Below are 18,289 nucleotides of genomic sequence, written 5' to 3' on the forward strand. Positions count from 1 at the left end.
CTGCCCGCCGCAGCCCAGGCCTCTCCTCAAGGGTCCGATCTTGTCAACTCTTGGAACGAGACCGAAGGGAATCAAACACAGTCAGAGCAACCCACTCGAGCTCCCAGATGCAAATCAGCACCCTGAGGTGCCCAGGGGAGCGGGCTGAGACGCGGAGCTTGCTCTGTGACAGGCTCTGTGGCGCTCGCCTCAGGTGCAGCAGCGGCTGCAGGGTGTGTGGTGAGGCGCTGGGTACCGCTGTGTGAGGAGAGAGATGCCGTCTGACAGAGGCAATGCCGATCCATATAAAGGTGCCTTTAGTCATATTGAACTTAGAAATGGTACAGAGGAATTCCACCTCTGCAGACAGCGTCCCTTGGCCTTTTCGATAGGCTCAGCACCAGATGGCGTTTCTTCTCATGGCCGTTGGAACGGGTTAACGTGCTCCATCGAGACCATTCTGTGGCATTTCATGTAATAGTCACATCAAGTCTCATTTTAAATAGGAAATCTGATCAATAGTGATTTGTATCACTTTTTGACAAGTGACACAATGGTGAAGTCTGCCACTGTGCAAAATAAATCAGAAGTGACATGTCTTAAAAGTGTAAGAGCCGGCACAAGACAGATCCATGTCTAAAGGCAGAGAAATACAATGCCTACAGCAGAGCTGCAACACAACTTTTTTGGAGCAGATGCGCAACACATGACTAAATATACTGTCTGATGAAATCACGAGCACGGGAGATGCCCCCGTCCCACGTGCCCACCAAGGTGCGTGCCCCAGGAGCGCTTCTGAGCTGACTAGGCAGAATCACGCAGCACCATCAATCCACCTCTATTCAATACTCTTAATTTATATTGTGGGTAATTCTACTTTTACCCTGGTAAACAAGTCTCTGGACATGGTTAAACTACTCAGTGTACATTTAAAATAAAATCTGTTTCACATAAAAGGACAAATGAGAATGACTATTACCCCCATCTTTAATGCGCTAAATTCTTTCGCACAGATTGTTCTTGTTACTACTTCTTTCTGTGAGAGAATCTGAACAGCACACAATATTCCTCCTTACGTGCACAATTACAGCAAGCCAAGAAAAGGAGACTTTAAAGTGGGAATGCTATGATTTTAAAGCCTTTTTTTGTAACCCACTCAGTCAATAACAGTTAGGTCCTAGGCCACAAAGGGAGAAAAAGCAGAAGAGGGAAGGACATTCTACTGAAGGCCAAATCCTGCAAGCTGCTGATCGTCTATAACTTTAATTACAAGAAGCAGAAACTCAAGAGATTCACTGCACAGCCTAGAGAGCCCCATACTACCCAGAGTTTTAGGGCAAGGAGATGCTCGCTTGTGGCCCCAGGAAGCCACAGCAGCCAAGCAGGCATTAGGCTGATGGTAGTTTTGTTAACAAATTTACGTAAGTGCTGGACCAGGACTTAGTGCTGCTAATCGCTGCTGCCATGTGCAGCAAACTTCTTCCTTGCACTACCTTTTTGCAGTTACAGCAAAGCCATTTCTGTGATTAACTGCTGCTCGCATTCTCAAACTCACCACTTTACCATGGAGTTGCACAACACTAGCCCTGATCCGCAGTCCCAATTTCAAGACAGAGCAAGCCAGCAAAATTGTTAAATTGAGGTTCATCAAAACTCCAAATAATAGCAGTAGTTTTGTGTGTGCCCTTTTTTTTTTTTTTTTTAAGCTTCCAATCACATTCCTAATTTAAAAACAAACATTTGGATACACCACGGAGCAAGTATCTTTCCTGTGTGATTGACTCTAAGGTGGGGAGAAACTCCAATAATCAAACAGGAAAATAATTTCGTACACCACGCTTTGCCATGGGTTTGGGGTTCAGACCAGAGACCCTAGGTTCTCTGTCCCCATTTCCTATCTGTGAAACAGGAACAGCAGCAGCTACCTTCCTCTAGTAAATGGTTATCATGACAATTATATTTAACGCCATGCTAATGCAATGGAGAAGCAGCAGAATACAGAAGTACAGCTGTCAGTAACTGGAGCCATTGGAAGGAAAAGACAGAGGGCACATCAACAGGATTTTCTTCTTTATGAACGGCTTAATGTGAGGTTCTGTATGTCTTCATGCCACACGTAAGGCTCAGGGCCATAGTATGAAACCCAATTACCAGCCAGCACCTTTTTTTTTCCCTCCTCCCCTCCCTTTAAAGAAAAAAGACACTAGTATATAATACAACCACAATTTGAAAAATAAGGCCACTGGCATTCTTTGGTAAAGCTTAAGCTGAAAACTTATCCCAGGATGCGTGATCTTCCAAAAATCTGCCAACCCCTGCAGTGTTCAAACTTCTTGTATGACCACAGCCACATGAAGAATGAAATTAAACCCATGGAAATCTTTGACATTTCTACTATTATGCAATGTTTGGGTGAAAAAAAAAAATTGCAGAAATTCTCCTTCCCTTTCCAGAGTGAGTTTAGAAAAACTATTTCTAGCTTTTTTTAATTACACATTTCACCATTAAAAAGAAACCGTCCATAAATTAAAAGAACCACTAACTAGGGCTTATGTAACCCATTTAGAGTGGGAAATTGGTAACACTTGGGAGTGAAGTCTGTTACTGTAATTTCTGGAGTCCACAGCATTCATTTGATGTGTGCAAACATCACCAAAAAAAAAAAAGCGTATTTAACATTTGCATTAACTATTTTACACAAAAGAATGTTGATCATGAGAGAGGTTAATATGCTGGCATCTGTCTCCTATAGAACCTAAAAGAAAAGCTTTTTAATATATATTTAGGAGTCTGAGGGAATAGTTTTTAATCACTGCTTGAGTTAAATAATCTCCCAAGTTACGGATTTACTTTATCTAATTCTATTTTTCTTTCTTTTTATTTGAGGGTGTTTATAGCTCTATTACATTTTAGTAGAAAAACACTGCATTGTGTCCTTAAAGTTACTGCAGTTTCCTCTGCAGAGAATATTCGGCATTAAATTCCTTCCTCTCCCTCCATTTCTGACACAAACACGGCAGCCAGCTCTATCTGTGTGACTGCTGTGTGCAGAAAGAGTTCCTTAATCAAATGTTCGAGTGATGAGAACATGCCAAAAATAGCTGCTCCTACTGCTGTTGCGTCACTGCTTTTCCAAGAGCAGCACATCCATGTTTCGAATGAAAGGCCTGTGCCTCCTAATTCACACCAGTGGGAATCACCAGTACCAACCATCTTCTCCCTCACTGGGGTTACACCGGCTTAAAAAAACCCCAAGGCTAACTCAACCAGAATCTTCCTGAACAAGCTGGGTCTCCTGAAACTGGCTTTTCAAACAGGCAGGCACCTGGGGCTGCCTGGGCTAGCTGGGAGCGCAGTGGCACCCAAATTTCCACCTTGTGGCAACACAGGTGGCACATGCAGCTGCTCCTACGCTGCTCCCCAGGGCTGATGAATACCTTTACAGTACGATACAAAGCTCAGATGGCTTGGAGAACGCAATCCTGCATGAAACTGCAGTCTTTCAAGAAGCCACCGATAAAGTGCAGGACGGCAGAAGTTGCCATCTCCGATACACTTCAAGCTTCCCGTGAAGACAGCTAGCAAACTGCTTATAGCAAAATCTAACGAAGCAGGTCTACACTGATCAGCAGGGAGCACTGATCATTTCTCACACGTGCATTTCCCATATAGCCACATTAAAGGGCCACAATGCAGCTTGATCTCTACACTTAATTCTGTCAGAACACATCTTGGACTGATCAGGGCAGGACTAACTCAGGTGCATCACAACTGGCATATATGGATGAAATAGAGAAGTTGCATAAAATTTATTTTTCCACCTTGTTTTACAACATTCCCTTTAAGTTCTTACACATCTGCAACATATAACTCCACAGAACAATAAATAATTGGCATTCATATTTCTCTTGAATCAAGAGTATTTACATGTTGTTTAAGTAGATGACAAGTACAAAACATCAGCATCACAGTAAATATCCTTTTGACAACAGAATCCATTTCCCCAATTAAAAATTAAATTAAATTAACATTAATTTTTAACAAATTTTAACAATTAAAAATGTTCTCAAAGGCATATAAGTACACAAGTTATAGTAGGCAGTAGTAATGGACCATATTGGCAAAGCTGTAGAACCCAGGATTTCGTGCAAATCAGAGTTTATTAACTTTGAAATAACTAATAATAAATAAAAATGAAAAGAGCCCACCCAGCTCACACTGACGATTCTAGAGGGCACTCAGCTGGCCCTAGCTATGCAGCTGTGGAGATGAGTCAATCCCCATCTGACCAGCTGTGCACAAAGGATGTGTGACGGTGAGCTGCATGCAATATAGTTCACATACCTGGTTCAGAGCACTGCTTGTGCAAACTAAGGATTTATTATCTGAAGATGCAGCAGCTCTCTTTAAAAGATAAAGCCAGAACACAAGCTTTAGGGATTCACACATCTAACTCACCAGGGCTCCCTGACAAACAGCCCATCCACAGCAAAATTTCCATCAAGAGTTGCAGTGAGCAAGAGAGTTTGTCACAGTATTTGTGATAGTTCAGCAGACTGCAGAAAAACACCTCTGATACTGCTCAGTTTGGTCCGACCACAGCTGTAGCTCTCAGCATGTAGCTCTCAACTCTGAGGGGACACCAGGGATGTCACTCATCACTCCCCATCCCAATTCTGATAAGACCCTGCCCAGATTTGAGCTGCTGAACACAGGATGTTGCATTTCAATTGCAGTATGAGCTGAACAAGTGTTTGCAAAGAGAAATGGGGCAAACCCTACAGAGGAAATATATCCAAGAGTTAAAGAAAAGAAAAGAAAAGAAAAAAAAAAAAAGAGGTTGTTAAGCACCTGGAATTACTGCAGTGATGCAAGAAGAGAACAGTGCATATCACAAAATCTGCACGGAACTAACCACCAAAGCAGCACATCACAGAGCACAGGCTTCCCTACAGCAGCCAGAAGAAACAAGAACACACCAAGACACACACTGCTATCCTACAGCATCACTTGTAGCGCAGTCCCAAAGCTCACAAGTTATACGAACTGCTGCAGTACGTAAACCAGAACAACAACAAAAAAAAAAGGAACAAAAAGAACACTAAATCTACAAACAAGATACTACATACAAGAAAACAATGCTTCACTCTCAATAAGCACAAATGATGAGCATACTAGATGAAAAAGATTAATTTAAATTTCCAGCAGAGAATACATTTATTCAGATGTACAGTAAGTATGAACATATGTATTAAACTTTGCTTTTAAAAACATTTTTAAATAACTTAAGAGAAATATATTTCAGACAAAGTGCTAAACTTGAAAAATACAACAATCATTCCTCTCTCCAGCTGTTTGTTAGATGGCAGTTTTAATTTTCTGATTGATTTAAAAAATGCAGAGAGAAATTACTTCCTGGATTTACAACCTTGTGCAAAAAAAACTAGCTGCAAAGGAACATAATCCCCACCCCAGGACACAGCTACAGATTAGTCTCAATGCCACTAAATATGCATTCATTATTAAAGTTATGATTCAATAAATATTACTGAAATCACAATTCACTCCCTTTCTTGGTGTAGGCTAATATTTTGCAAATATGGTCCACTCAGTGTAAACTGTATTGACTTCAGGAAACAGTGAATTCTACCATACATACGTCTCAAATATTTACATACAGTAGCATGGCACTGTTATTTTTGCAGGACATTGAACTACTAATACACGCTAGATAGGGACAGGGATTTTACAAAGATGTGTATCATGATGTATTTTCCAAAGAACAAGAGGTACTTGACTTCTCAGTCACAAGAAGCTGACAAAAAAAAAAAAAATTGATTCTTCTCTTTAAATCTATTTAAATCAAATGCTGACTGGGGACTCCAGAACAGCTGCATGTCTGACACTATCCAGGAACTGTAGCAAGTCACAATAAAGACAACATGAGGTACCTTTTGGCAATAATTCACAGACGGCTGCTAGCCCAATTGTTCCGATATAGAGCTGTTCAGGCACTGCCTTTCTTCGAGACAAATCAATGAGAAGCATAGGACTTTGAAGCCCCTACCCAATGCATGTCAAAGGAGTAGGAATATATATTATTATTCTTTTTAGGAAAAAATTTAGAAGAGAATGAAAGGCAAATTTACAAATTATTAAAAGGTGACTGCTAAGAATTAGCTACATTTCCTTGGTCAGCAGGTTGTTTCTAAAGGTGGTTGCCATGTATTAGGATTTCAGACAAGTGCCTAATCAGAAGACTGGCACAAAAGAAAAAACCTTGTCTTAGATTAAAGGGTGTTGGCTGTTCTTATTCCTGAAGGATTTTGAAACATAACTTCCTAAATTACGAGGGTTTCCCCCACATGAACTAATGACAAGGCCATATGGACTTGCACCTTCCTCTCACCCGAAGCTACATGCATTATGAATTTCTCTATATAGCTTTTGGAACTTGCTTCCTCTCTTTCATATTTCCTCTCAGTAACTGAGAAAAAGGAAGGCAGGTCAGGTTGTCCAAAGCATTCCTCAGAGAAATTACCAAAAATCAACCATGTAAGTCATGGCAATCTTAGATCTAAAAATTCAAGATGTGCTGCTATAGATCAACGCAGACTCCAGCTCTCCCTTTAAAACAACACTCGGATTTTCCACTGATTTTCACACCAGAGCTTTTCATGCAGCACTGTGCTGCTTGCGACAGCATCTTGTAGCAATGGCAACAGAAGTTGGCAGTCCATTAAAGGGGTTCAGCATGGCACAGTGGCAACCAGGGAGCTTCTGCTCCTCACACCAGTGCTGTTGCCTGGACCTGGAGGGGCTGCCTCAAGAGACAAGCGGGAGTTCAGGCTCTGGGCTCTGCCGTTCCCTGTCCCTCCGTGCAGCCGACCAGCGACGGCGCCAGGCTGTGCCCGCCACGACAGTGGTTTTTATGATGTGGGAACAAGACAGCAAGCAACTAATTTATCACAGACTAAACAGCCATTAGATGAGGATGGCTGCCACTATAAAAGCTCAGCCATGCTCGACGCACAGATCCAATGGTGAATGGTTCCTGCAACCCTGTCACTCTCCTGAACAGCCTGTGCACGTGTTGCCCTCCTCACTGTGTTATAAGGGGAACAATGCTTATGTTATTGTTATGTTATCATGAAAACAAAACTAATTGAGTTTTTGAAAATTAAAAACAAGTATACTGCTCTGCACATGAGCCTAATACCTTTGTACAGACCCTGCTCCTGCCTCCCATTCAAGTTTTGGTTTTAGACCAACGCAAGTGCAAGGTTCTCAAAAACTCCCCTTGCAGGGAGGGCGTCAAGAATGACATCTACCTAGGAGTGCCTCAGCTTATTCGCAGCTCATCTTCACTGTTTCACCCTAACAGGAAACAGATTTTGTGTAGTTGTGAGGAGTAGCAGCTCTGTGACCTTTCCTTTCAGTCTCCGAGGATTCAAGACATGTCTGCCACATTGTCTGCGGAACACTACAAGTCTCTTCTCACGTTGTCAACACATTTCAAGTCTGATCAAGTGCAAATTTCTTTTCCAAAGAGGATTTGCTTTAGTTTAGATAATTTTGTCCTATACAAATAAATACAGAGTAAAGTTATTATGTCACCAGCTCCTTTTAACAGGAAGCACAAGAACTAAACAAAACTGAATTTCTTCATTTTAGATTACATTTCTCTGTATTTATCGATGGCTGGATACCACCAAAATCACCAGGGTGACCACATTTCAACTGAAGGAAAATCTCAGACATGCTCAGATTCTCCAGTGTGTGTAGATTCGACGTGCTGGAGCCCCATTATGGGAACAGCATGCCATAAATCAGGAATCAGCTGTCAACAGTATAGTGCATCACCTACGTTAAGGGATTTCCAAGATGTAAAAAGAATGTACCTACTTGAATCAAAAAAATAAATAATAAAATTACGTTACACAATGCAAGGAACACCACAGATATTTTTAAAATGTAACTTAAAAATTGTCAAACATATACTCCAAGGTCAGTTAGCAGCTTTTGGTACTTTTAACCACGCATGAGGAATCAATCATCATTGTAGTTGCATGCATTTGACCCCAGTTAAGTTGAACAAAAGTGACAAAAAGTGGATGAACTAACAAGTGCCTCCACCCTCAAAAAATCCTTCCCTTGTACTGTTAGGTTTCCGTTTGTAGTAGTTGTGAAGTCTTTTTCAATAAAGCAGCATGTAATAGAGATTACTACATGATCCTTATGCAAATATCAGACGTATTCATTATAGTAACAACTACATGATTTTTGTCTCTCAGCCATGTGCAATATTCGTCTCTGGTGTGCAAGAAAAGCAGCCCTAAGATGTGAGCTTTGAATAGCTTGGGGGAGAAAACCTTCGCCTCAGGTACTTCAGGACGTAGAGGGGAAGGCAGCTCACCAGAGTGATGACGGTGACTTTCCACAAGAATGACAAAGTTGCAATGAAGTAAACATCTGTAAAAAGAGAAGAGCAGAGTCAAGAAAGAAGGGAAGCACATTCTGGAAAGAGGTACAGAGAAGCCATACAATCTAACAATGCAGCTTAAACAGCCTCACCTTCTCCACATGCACAGAATTTCAAAGCTCATGCAGTCCCTGGTTCCTCACTTTTCTGCCTTTCTCTTTCACAGAAGATTCAGCTTTCTGCATAATTCATTCCCTGTAGGATTCCAGCAGGGCACATAACCCATCACAGACAAGCACACAGATATTCCTCATCTGGAACTGGGATATCCATCTGCTGGCAATACTGAGCTTCCTTTAAATGGACTACTTGTACTCTGGGACTTGCCCTCTGCTACGTGGCTGGTAGTCCAGCAAATACATCTCTTAACTCAGTCATGGTATCTCAGAAGCATTACAAAAATAGCTGAAGTATTGTTCAAAATAGGGCTGGTATACCCGTATTCGTGAGATCTAGCCCACTGGGAAGTTATCTTCATTGTCTTCAGAGGATGCAAAGAGTTTATGGAAGAAGTAGTGACATCTTGTGGCTTCCTGAACAAACCCTGGATCAAACCGTATGGACCTGATACTTGCAAACAGACAACTACTAGAGTAAATCTGGAAATTTAGAATTCCTCACCTTTTTCCCTTTAGCCAGGGAAACTAAAATTATTAGCTGTCTTCCAGGTAAATTAAAAAAAAAAAAAAGCAAATGAACAAAACAACAACAAAAACCACAAGAGAAGAGCCCCCATTGAAGCAGATAGAATTGGGTAACTTCATCCAGTTAGAAGATGGCATCTTTCAAACGAACAGCAGAGGATAACATTTTTAGTTTCAAGTTCAGTTCCCACATGGAAATAAGAGACCACTATTGCACATGACAGGTGATATGCAGTGGAGCTCTGAAAGCAAGGATGAGATTCACTGAGCAGCACAAAGCTTACTGACTACCTTACCTTTATCTCCTCTAGTGTTTGCTATGAGAAGGAACCATAAAATATCCTTCAAAATCAAAGAGTTTGCTCTGGTCAGAACCACTGTCATTATAATCATGTTAACTTCCTCAACAGCCTTTGAGTTCATGTCCTTACAGTCTTGTTACTATCCAGGTCATGAAGCAACTGGTTGGTGAAAAAAGGCATTTAACCTTACCAATAAACTCATGTAAGAAGACCAGGGAAGCTATGTAGCAGGAGAGACTAAGCAGCTCAGCCACTATCATGAGCCAGTGCCATGTCTGGATTGTCAATGCTACCATCAGCAACTCGGTGAGAATCAAAGATGTAAAGGAAATGGCGACAATGTGGACAAATTCAGATTCAAAGAGGAGGAGTGCTCCGTACATAATGATGCTACCTGCAAAAGAGTAGACCAATTTGGTTATTTTTTTTTAACACCAGTTGAAGCTATAAAATCCACTGCTAAGCCTTGGAAAGGCTGAAACATAGTCATGAAACCTGTTAAATGTAATGACAATGACCTAGTTACTATTTAGGAGACAACTGATAAGACAAGGAAAAGTTACTGCAGAGGTACCCAGACTTTTATGATAATCTATCATATTCATAGACACATGGAAATAGGAAATTAACACACACTATTTTGGCAGCTGGTGACTTCTAGCATCATGAAACTCTATCCTTCCAGAAAAGCAGCTGGTCACTCCTCAGAAGCTTAAAGATATCAAATACTTCTAAATCCCACTGCATTGCCTCAGTGCCCAGATAGAAGTAAGGTGTTGTGAAGCTCAGTTGATACAAGTTAGTTTCTCTTTTGTACTACTTTGGCCAAGTTCTCTCCCCTTGACGCTTTCCCCTAAAAGAAGGGCACATAAAAGCACACCGTTAATGATGTATTGTTGTGTGCTTCTATTCTAGCTATAAGCCAGGGAATGCTCAAAACACCCTGCACAGCCACCTGCATAAATAACTCATGTTAGCAGCATGAGTAATCTGCACCAACATCCATCACACTAGGCTAGTTTCGGAAGGGAAAACCTGCAAGTGACTAGAGCTCGAGCCACAGAGTTCAAATCCAGCTGTGAACTTTCCAAAATTTAGGGCTGCTCAAGTTTTTGGTTAGGCTCATCTCTGCTAGCAACTAGTCCAATTGTTTGGCCTGATGTTTTTTAGTTATTTAGCACATCAGAAGTGAAGTCACTTTAACCAAATATTGTAACGAGATAGTGGTCTCAGCTCAAGGATAAATCTTTCCCTCAATGCATCACCCTCTGGCTGTAGCTTTCCACCACTTGTGAGTTTTCTATAAATGCCTTGGCTTTGCCATCATATTTATACAGCAACAGAAGACCGTTAGCCCTGTCAAAGGGTTCTACTGTATTAGATTTCAGAAGATAATGCTAAGAGAGCTTTTGTATTCTTGGCTTCACTCCCTACGGAGGATGGTAACATCATTTAAATCAGTAAGAACTAGCTGCTTATTTTGGCACATTTATGCTGACTGTTGTTGATAAAGGAGTTTTGGAAAACAAGAAATTTTGTCACAGGATCGTGTTACCATTTTTAGCTTTATAGCTCAGCGTTATGTACACTTTTTCCATGATACCCTGATTAACCGTTAAAGTATTAGAGTTTGAGGTTACTTAATTAAAAAAAAAAAAAGGACAAAATGAAATAAAAAGACTTTGTAGAGTCATATACCCCTACCCCACATCCACTTTTGTAAAATGGATGCATTGTAATTAAGGTATTTGCTCAACTCTCTTAGCAGGCTACGTAGAGTACATGTATATGTGATATGATCAAGACCTTGAGCTCTACTCTAATCCTTAATTACAAATGGCTATGAAGTAACCAGAGCTATTGCCACTGCTAATAAACAGGGTTTAGATAAAATACACTAATCCACAGATTCTGTTTTGCATACTGACTAACCAGCATAACCCATACATTTGGAAACCTTTTTCAAAACAAAGGAAGAGTCTCCAGCTCTACTATGCAGACGGAACAATTACAGCACCAAAAGGAACTTGCACAAAATCACAAGGAGTTGTCCTGATGGAAAAAGGCAAAATGTTTTGAACTTCGACATCACACCACTGTGACATTGTTGACCAGTTGCTGCCAATATTTAGCTTTAAATTGTTTCTTGCTTTGGGAAGGCTACCAAAATTTTCTGAGACAAAAAACAAACAAACAAAAAAAGAAATATTGATTCAATAACCTAAGGATCCATTGCTAAATTCACTTCCTTAGCTTCTCACAGTATAAATAACTAGATTCTGTACTCATCAAAACTGATTCTGTACTCATCAAAACGTGTAAAGGCATAAGCAAAAGCTGATTTCTTACCTTGATAGATGCTTATTAAGACCCATATCAAAAATGTTTTATATGACAACGGTCGTCCCTAAAAGGGGGAATAAAAAAAAAAAAAACAGCTCTGTTAGGGTTTTCTTTTATGAACATTCACTTACAGGTCAACCCACCAATTAATAAAAGGGAATTTGAAGGTGATTTGGAAAGAAACCAAACCAAACCAACCAACCCTGAGGTACTGTCTCTTTATTCTCATTTTTCATGATGTGCAGAGGACGCCTGGGACTGTGGAAGCTCACTGCTTGCACGGTACCTCTTCCTTACTGCACACACAATTAATTCAATGCAACGATGTCTCATGAGTTTAGTCACTGTACTGTGAAATATAAGATGTGTGTATACACAAATATATGTATATATTAATATTATATTTCTATACACACACAAATCACATCATATTGAAGGCAGATAGGTTTTAAAAAAAAGCTCCTTCAGCCAACACAGCCATACCAGTACAAAAAAACCTATGTTTAGACCAGGCCTAAGGATGGTTGGAGAATTAGTGGTTTATGACATCAGAGACAACATACAAGTGAAACCAGATGGAGACTTATTCAGACTGTTGGAAAAACAGGCTTTGCTTCTGAGAGTATCTGTTTAACAGAAATCCTTGAGGGAAAGGATCTGTTGAAGACTCAGTCCATCCTTTCCTTCAATTAAGAAAGATGTTCCCAATCCACATACCCAGTTATTCAAAAAATTTTCCAGAAAAGAAAAAAAGGGAACCAAAGACAAGATTTACCTTCCCGATATTTCTATGGTAAGTATCAAATAAAGTTTCCTTTGTCTAAGGAGAAGGAACTCTGTCTTTCATGCTCAGGCAACAACAAAAGGCACAGCAACCAAACTTTTAGATGATCCCCTTAGATGATCCTTATGGCAAATTTCCATTCAAGAAATTATGTGATAACCTCCTTCCCTCATGACATTAATAGATCCCTTACCCCTATGACCCCCACCCCCTTTTCTGGCTTCAGGAGAGTGCAAATTCCCTGACAATTTCTCTTCTCCCTTTATTTTGGAACAAATCAGTAATATCGAATACTTTGAATTTCCTGCAAAGTACAACTACTATTTCCCAGCCGTTTTTAATAAGTTGTATTTTATGCAGCATTCAATAGCAAACTGCACAAAAATCTGGTTATATCTGTTAATTCAAATTTGCCTTTAAAATAATTTTGCTTGAATATATATGATATGTCCAACAATGAGTTCTGTATCTATAGAAAATCCATTTGATTTAAAACATTTAGAGAGTTTCTAATCAAAACAAAGATTTTGCCTGAAACCAAAACATACAAGAGTCTCCCACACCTTAAGAAGATCTTTGTAGAGTTCTGGGTACAACATTGCAACTTCAGATTTAACGTCCTTGTCCAGGACTAGGGAAAACACTGGAAACATTGTGTAAATTGTGGAGTACCTGTGAAGAAGGTTAAAGACCAAAAATTAGCTAAGATCTAGATGAGCAAACAAAAATGCTTATCTTCACAAAGAAAATACAGTACAGTAAACTCAAAGTACTAAATAATGTCCGTATTATAAAAACTTCCAAAGGGAACACACTAGAGCTTTGCATGTAGGAAAAACCTGCAGGATTTGCTTTCTGAATAGCTTTTGATTAAAAACATTCACAGCTAGATGACTGTTTCAAGTACTGCAACTGGTGTTATAGGTTTATTAATGGAGCCAAGGACAGACCTGTCCCCACCCTAAATTCCACTCCACAGTTTGGGCTGAGTCCTGTTCGCACCAGAAGGGGGTGGGGATGAATTTGCTGTTTGTTTTTTAATCACATAATGGATAGCTTATAGAGTCATGGGATTGCAAGTGCAATACCAGTATATTTTACTGCTATCTCTCAGTTTACTGTTTCAGCTGATTCCTCCCATTGAAGATTTTGTGTTGTCCCCTTAAAATGACACTGTCAGGAGCTGGGCACTGGCTCTCATTGCTGCACAGCCACCAGAGCACCATGACTGTCTTTCTACATTTGCCAGGACTGACGGAGCTCTTTCTGGAAGATGCACTGCTGTAACCTTCCGACATTCTGAATTTGAGACATTCTCCTTCTGGAAAGGATTCTAGACGTGACTGCACTGCCTCGGTGGCTTTGTTCAACACAGAGGGACAGAGATCACACCTGCCTTCTGAAGCAGTGTTGTGAAATATGCAGAGCAGAGATATGCATGCCTTGCATGTTAATTAGCCCAAATCTATCAGTACACATATGTTTTCCACACTATTAATAAAAAAGTGAGCTCTCACCCAATGATGAGAAAGCCTTGGTAGAGGGGAACTGAAGCAAAGTAAAATACGGATGAGAAAACAGCCTAGAAAAGAAAATAGAAACTTTTCAGGCATTAAATAATGCAGTTAATGTAACAGCTTAAAAATATATCCTGTTCAAGCTGGAAAATACTTTTAGTGGGTTCTCCAAATTCCCGAAACTAAGAAGAATGTAATATCAACCCTTTTATTCCTACGCAAACCTTGGATGAAAACTATGTTTAAGAGCAAACACTGAAGAACTGGACTTGGAAAATTTTTGGTAATATAATTCCACAGAAAAGAGCATGAAGAGTTTCCTTCGAAGCCCACTCTTTTGATCAAAGCCATTTAAACGTTGTGAAGGACAGGTGCATACTTATTTATGTCTCATTCCCTAGATTATGCCTGCAAAATGTAAAAATAATTTTTGTCAGTTACAGAAATCATGGGTTTGTTTTCTGATCTTGTTTTTAGCTTGGGACGTCTCTTAGGTTGCCTCTGCTGAAGGGGAAGCTAGACCATCCTCTCGAGTTTGAGCCTTTTCTCTCTAGTTATCCCTCTTTAACACATTTACTCTAAAAAGGTAGAAAGGAAGAATGAGCCTTCTGAAAAACATCAAGTGCTTTACTAAAAAGCTTTAGCATTTTTAATGCACGCAATTATACTCTACAGTGTGGAAATACAAGTCCCAAAGAGCAACCTCCATCCTTAACTGCAACTTTCACTCCAGTCACCACAGCTAAGAACAGAATATGGATTACAAACTCTTAAAATCTCTTCCAGCTCTCCCTGTCAACTGGCAATTGCGTTTTTGTTATACTGGGGCTCTGCACACACGAGCAACATAAATTTCGAGACTACTAAATCTGTTTCTAAGGTTCTCTTTGGAACGAAGAGGAACAGACTGCCTCCACATTGCTGTTAGCAAGCTGCTGAGCACTTGGGGAGGTTAAAATGTGCTTCAACAGCCTCCTGGGAACACTCTGCACCACATCAGACCAAGCTTTCGGGAACCTCATCAGGTTCTGAGCCAGGTCCTCAGCCAGATGCTTAACTACAGTCCCACTGTTTGAAGTCCTTACCTAAAACACACCTGAAATTAAGTGCACTTAGCAGAATATTGTTCTCCGTCAGATTTTCAGTACTTTTTGGCATTACTAAAATCAGCAATGCCATACTGTATCACAGCAACATTTCCTAAGGCAGAATATTGTTTGTCCAGTTTTGGAAAACTTGCTATCTTCATCCAATAGCAAGAGCTTGTGTGTTTTCATAACAAAGTAACAGTCTGAAGTTCCCAACCCAAGAAAATTTTCAGAAGAAAAAATAACTGCATGCAAACTGAAAAGCAGAACCTTTGCTTTTTGATTTTTTTTCTACCTCTTCAATGAAAAAGCCCACACAACAGCCCACTGACCTGCATTGTACTGATGCACAAGCTCCTGTGGATTACAAACTGACTGAGAGCTGCTGACCGCTTGTAGCTGTTTCGTCCGTGCACCATCAGCAAACGACCCAGATGTTTAAACTGAGTGATAGAGAAATCTGCTGCAAGTGATGCTTGTTTGCCTTCCTGTGTACAATAGCAAGCAAAATTATAGGGAGATCATTTTATTATTAGGGAAAACTATATATATATATATATATATATATATATATATATATATATGTTATTTACTAGTTATCACAACAGAATTTCCAGGAAAAATTGCAATACATTAGGTGGAGAAGAGTATTACCTCAGCATTTCTGCCTTCCACCACAGCCTTTACTTAAAGAGCAAAAATATGAAAAGAATTCCCATTTGAACCCTGGCTTCTGATTCTAATCAACCCTCTGGACTATGATTCACAACATGTATGTTAACGTGACACTCATTTTATACCAGGTCAGTTTTGAACACAAATTTTCAGTCTCAACAGTTCACTCAATTTTAATGTTTTGGCATACTGCAAGCAGAGTCTTTCCACCCCCATTAAATTCAGTCCTTTCACTCAAAACAACTCCACATGCATGAACTAGAACTCTAACCTAGAGTTTGCTTTCTAAAATAATACACACTCTACAGGTAAAATATAACCCATTTTTAATTCTAAGAGCAATCATAACCCCAGCATTTGGAGCACCAACACACGATTAAAAACCCCAAATTAACCATGGTGGTTCAAGTTCAAGGAATCTCCCAAGAATCAAATTAGAAACTTCAACTCTACTAAAACTATTTGTCACTTCATTTTTGGTTGGATAATTATTCTTGTGGAAGCTCCTCACTTTCCTGCACAAATTTCTGAGGATTTACTTAAGAGATACTTGCTAACTAGTTTCTGAATTGCCATAGGAAGTCTTATTAAGCATGAGAATCTCACCTTTCCTTCAACTCCGACACCACAGTCAGCCTCTTGAATCATGCTAACATCATTCCCTCCATCACCTGCAGGTCACAGCACAGATGAATGACATTGGTAGTTAAGCAACAGATCCAACTTCCAACATAACCAAAGGCATCTGGGCCAGGCTGTAACATTAGAAGAAACACTGAACCCTATTAACAAAAGCAGGAATTTAAACAGAAATTGGGAATTCGAATTCTTAAAGAAGTGGTTTGATTTTTGTGTGTGTTTTTGTTCTGATTTTTGTTTTTTTAATAGACCTGTATGAATTCAAGGCCACTGATCAGTTAAACTGACTAGTAGGTGTACTATTTTACATACAATGATGAAATAAAGCTCCTGTTAACAATAGCACTGTATCTGACAAAGTTCAAACTCTGTTCCGCAAAGGTATCACCCCAAATATTTATGAGTTTCCATATGCGAAACTTGATTTTACCAATCATCCTTCCCCCAGAAAAAAACAAAGAACCTGTTCCTTAGCTCAGCATTTCCAGGTGTTATGGGATGACACAGGACTGTTCACATTAAAAATAAATAAATAAAAAGACTCCATCCTACACGGCCACTCAACTCTAACTAGAGCGGTGCTGTTTCTGAAACAGGTATAACAGATTTCTTATTGCACAGCTGCATAGCCAAAACACACTTTTCTGACTTCAACCTCTGGCTGCTTGCAGCCTGAAGCTGACATAAGTCAGGCTTTTAAAGAAAAGCAACAGTTCACATGCTTAAAACACTTTTCAGTCTTTTCATACCAGCCACAGATGTCCCCACAGACACAAAATCTTAGACTCTGCCTAATGTATGAACAAGAGGTTGAGCAGACTAAAAAGGAGGCAAAACTGTTTTTCAAGTTTCTCTCAAGTCCATTACCTACGGCACAGGTGAGCTTGCCAGTCCTTTCCTGCAGCAAACGCACGATCTGGGCTTTCTGTGTTGGAGCACATCTGCAGCAGACGACGGCAGGGCACTGGCACGCCAGCTCCATGAACTCATACTCGTAGTATTTCAGACACACCTAATTTACAGAGATCACAAGCATCAATCACTACGTTTGTGCTATGTTTCTTTACAAATCAGAAATCAGCGACAGGGTGTTGGGGCTGCTCCTGAACAGTCTGGGGAGCTCTCAGCCTACCTCCAGCGAGTCGCCAGAAATAACAAGCGCGCAGTCATGTTTCCGGCGGAAGGCATTCAGCTCAAGATGGGCTTCTCCACGGTTAGTCACCTGGAGAAAAACATGGCAGGGAGGAAGAGTTTGTTTGTTTTCACCCCAACAAAGCAAACAAGTCTCAAGGCGAGCAAAAGCAGTATGGACAGGCAGCACACTGATAAACAAAACCTCAAGGGGATAAAAAGCTGGGTCAAAAAAACATAAATAGTCTGGGTCTGCTGCTGGAACAGAGCTCTGATCTCAGCACCCCTCCTGTCCTGGCATTTGGTGACCTGAACAGGTCTTGAGAGGAGTACACGGGTATTACTCACTAGTCTGAATATATGGATGTCCTGTGTCCGTGTCACCAAATGAGCGTTCTTCGCTGTACACGTGGCTGTCTCTAGCTTATCCCCTGTCAGCATCCACACCTAAAATCCAAGTATTTAATATATTAAACACAAAACTTAACAGCCATGTCTGCAAGACATCTAAAATTACCACCTATCAGTTCAGGCATGGAAGAGAATTATTAGGAAATATACATACAAGTTATTTCCCTAAAAAAGCCCTATTTTAATATGTACAGAAAATTCTCATGTATGAAAAAAAAAAAAAAAAAAGCAAAGCTTTTAAAGAGGCTGAATTGCAAAAGAGGTTACAAGCTGAATAGCATTTTTCCACCTGCA

The 18,289-nt window shown here is 40.1% G+C and overlaps 1 protein-coding gene across 2 annotated transcripts in view; it reads right to left on the bottom strand.

Moving 5' to 3' along the window:
* Window positions 1–3,764: 3,764 nt before the first annotated feature.
* ATP9A (ATPase phospholipid transporting 9A (putative)) overlaps window positions 3,765–18,289 on the bottom strand; it is a 61,364-nt gene continuing 46,839 nt past the window's right edge. For both annotated transcript variants that reach the window (XM_068700385.1, XM_068700387.1), the window contains 10 exons: window positions 17,933–18,031; window positions 17,586–17,675; window positions 17,321–17,465; window positions 16,421–16,485; window positions 15,472–15,627; window positions 14,052–14,116; window positions 13,098–13,206; window positions 11,757–11,814; window positions 9,598–9,801; window positions 3,765–8,451 (listed from right to left, as the gene is read on the bottom strand). In XM_068700385.1, the coding sequence (XP_068556486.1) occupies window positions 8,315–8,451; window positions 9,598–9,801; window positions 11,757–11,814; window positions 13,098–13,206; window positions 14,052–14,116; window positions 15,472–15,627; window positions 16,421–16,485; window positions 17,321–17,465; window positions 17,586–17,675; window positions 17,933–18,031 (1,128 nt within the window). In that variant the 3' untranslated portion in view covers window positions 3,765–8,314. The remainder of the gene's footprint in view (window positions 8,452–9,597; window positions 9,802–11,756; window positions 11,815–13,097; window positions 13,207–14,051; window positions 14,117–15,471; window positions 15,628–16,420; window positions 16,486–17,320; window positions 17,466–17,585; window positions 17,676–17,932; window positions 18,032–18,289) is intronic.

The sequence above is a fragment of the Anas acuta genome, chromosome 16 (genome assembly GCF_963932015.1).
Source record: "Anas acuta chromosome 16, bAnaAcu1.1, whole genome shotgun sequence".
NCBI classification, from domain to species: Eukaryota; Metazoa; Chordata; class Aves; order Anseriformes; family Anatidae; genus Anas; species Anas acuta.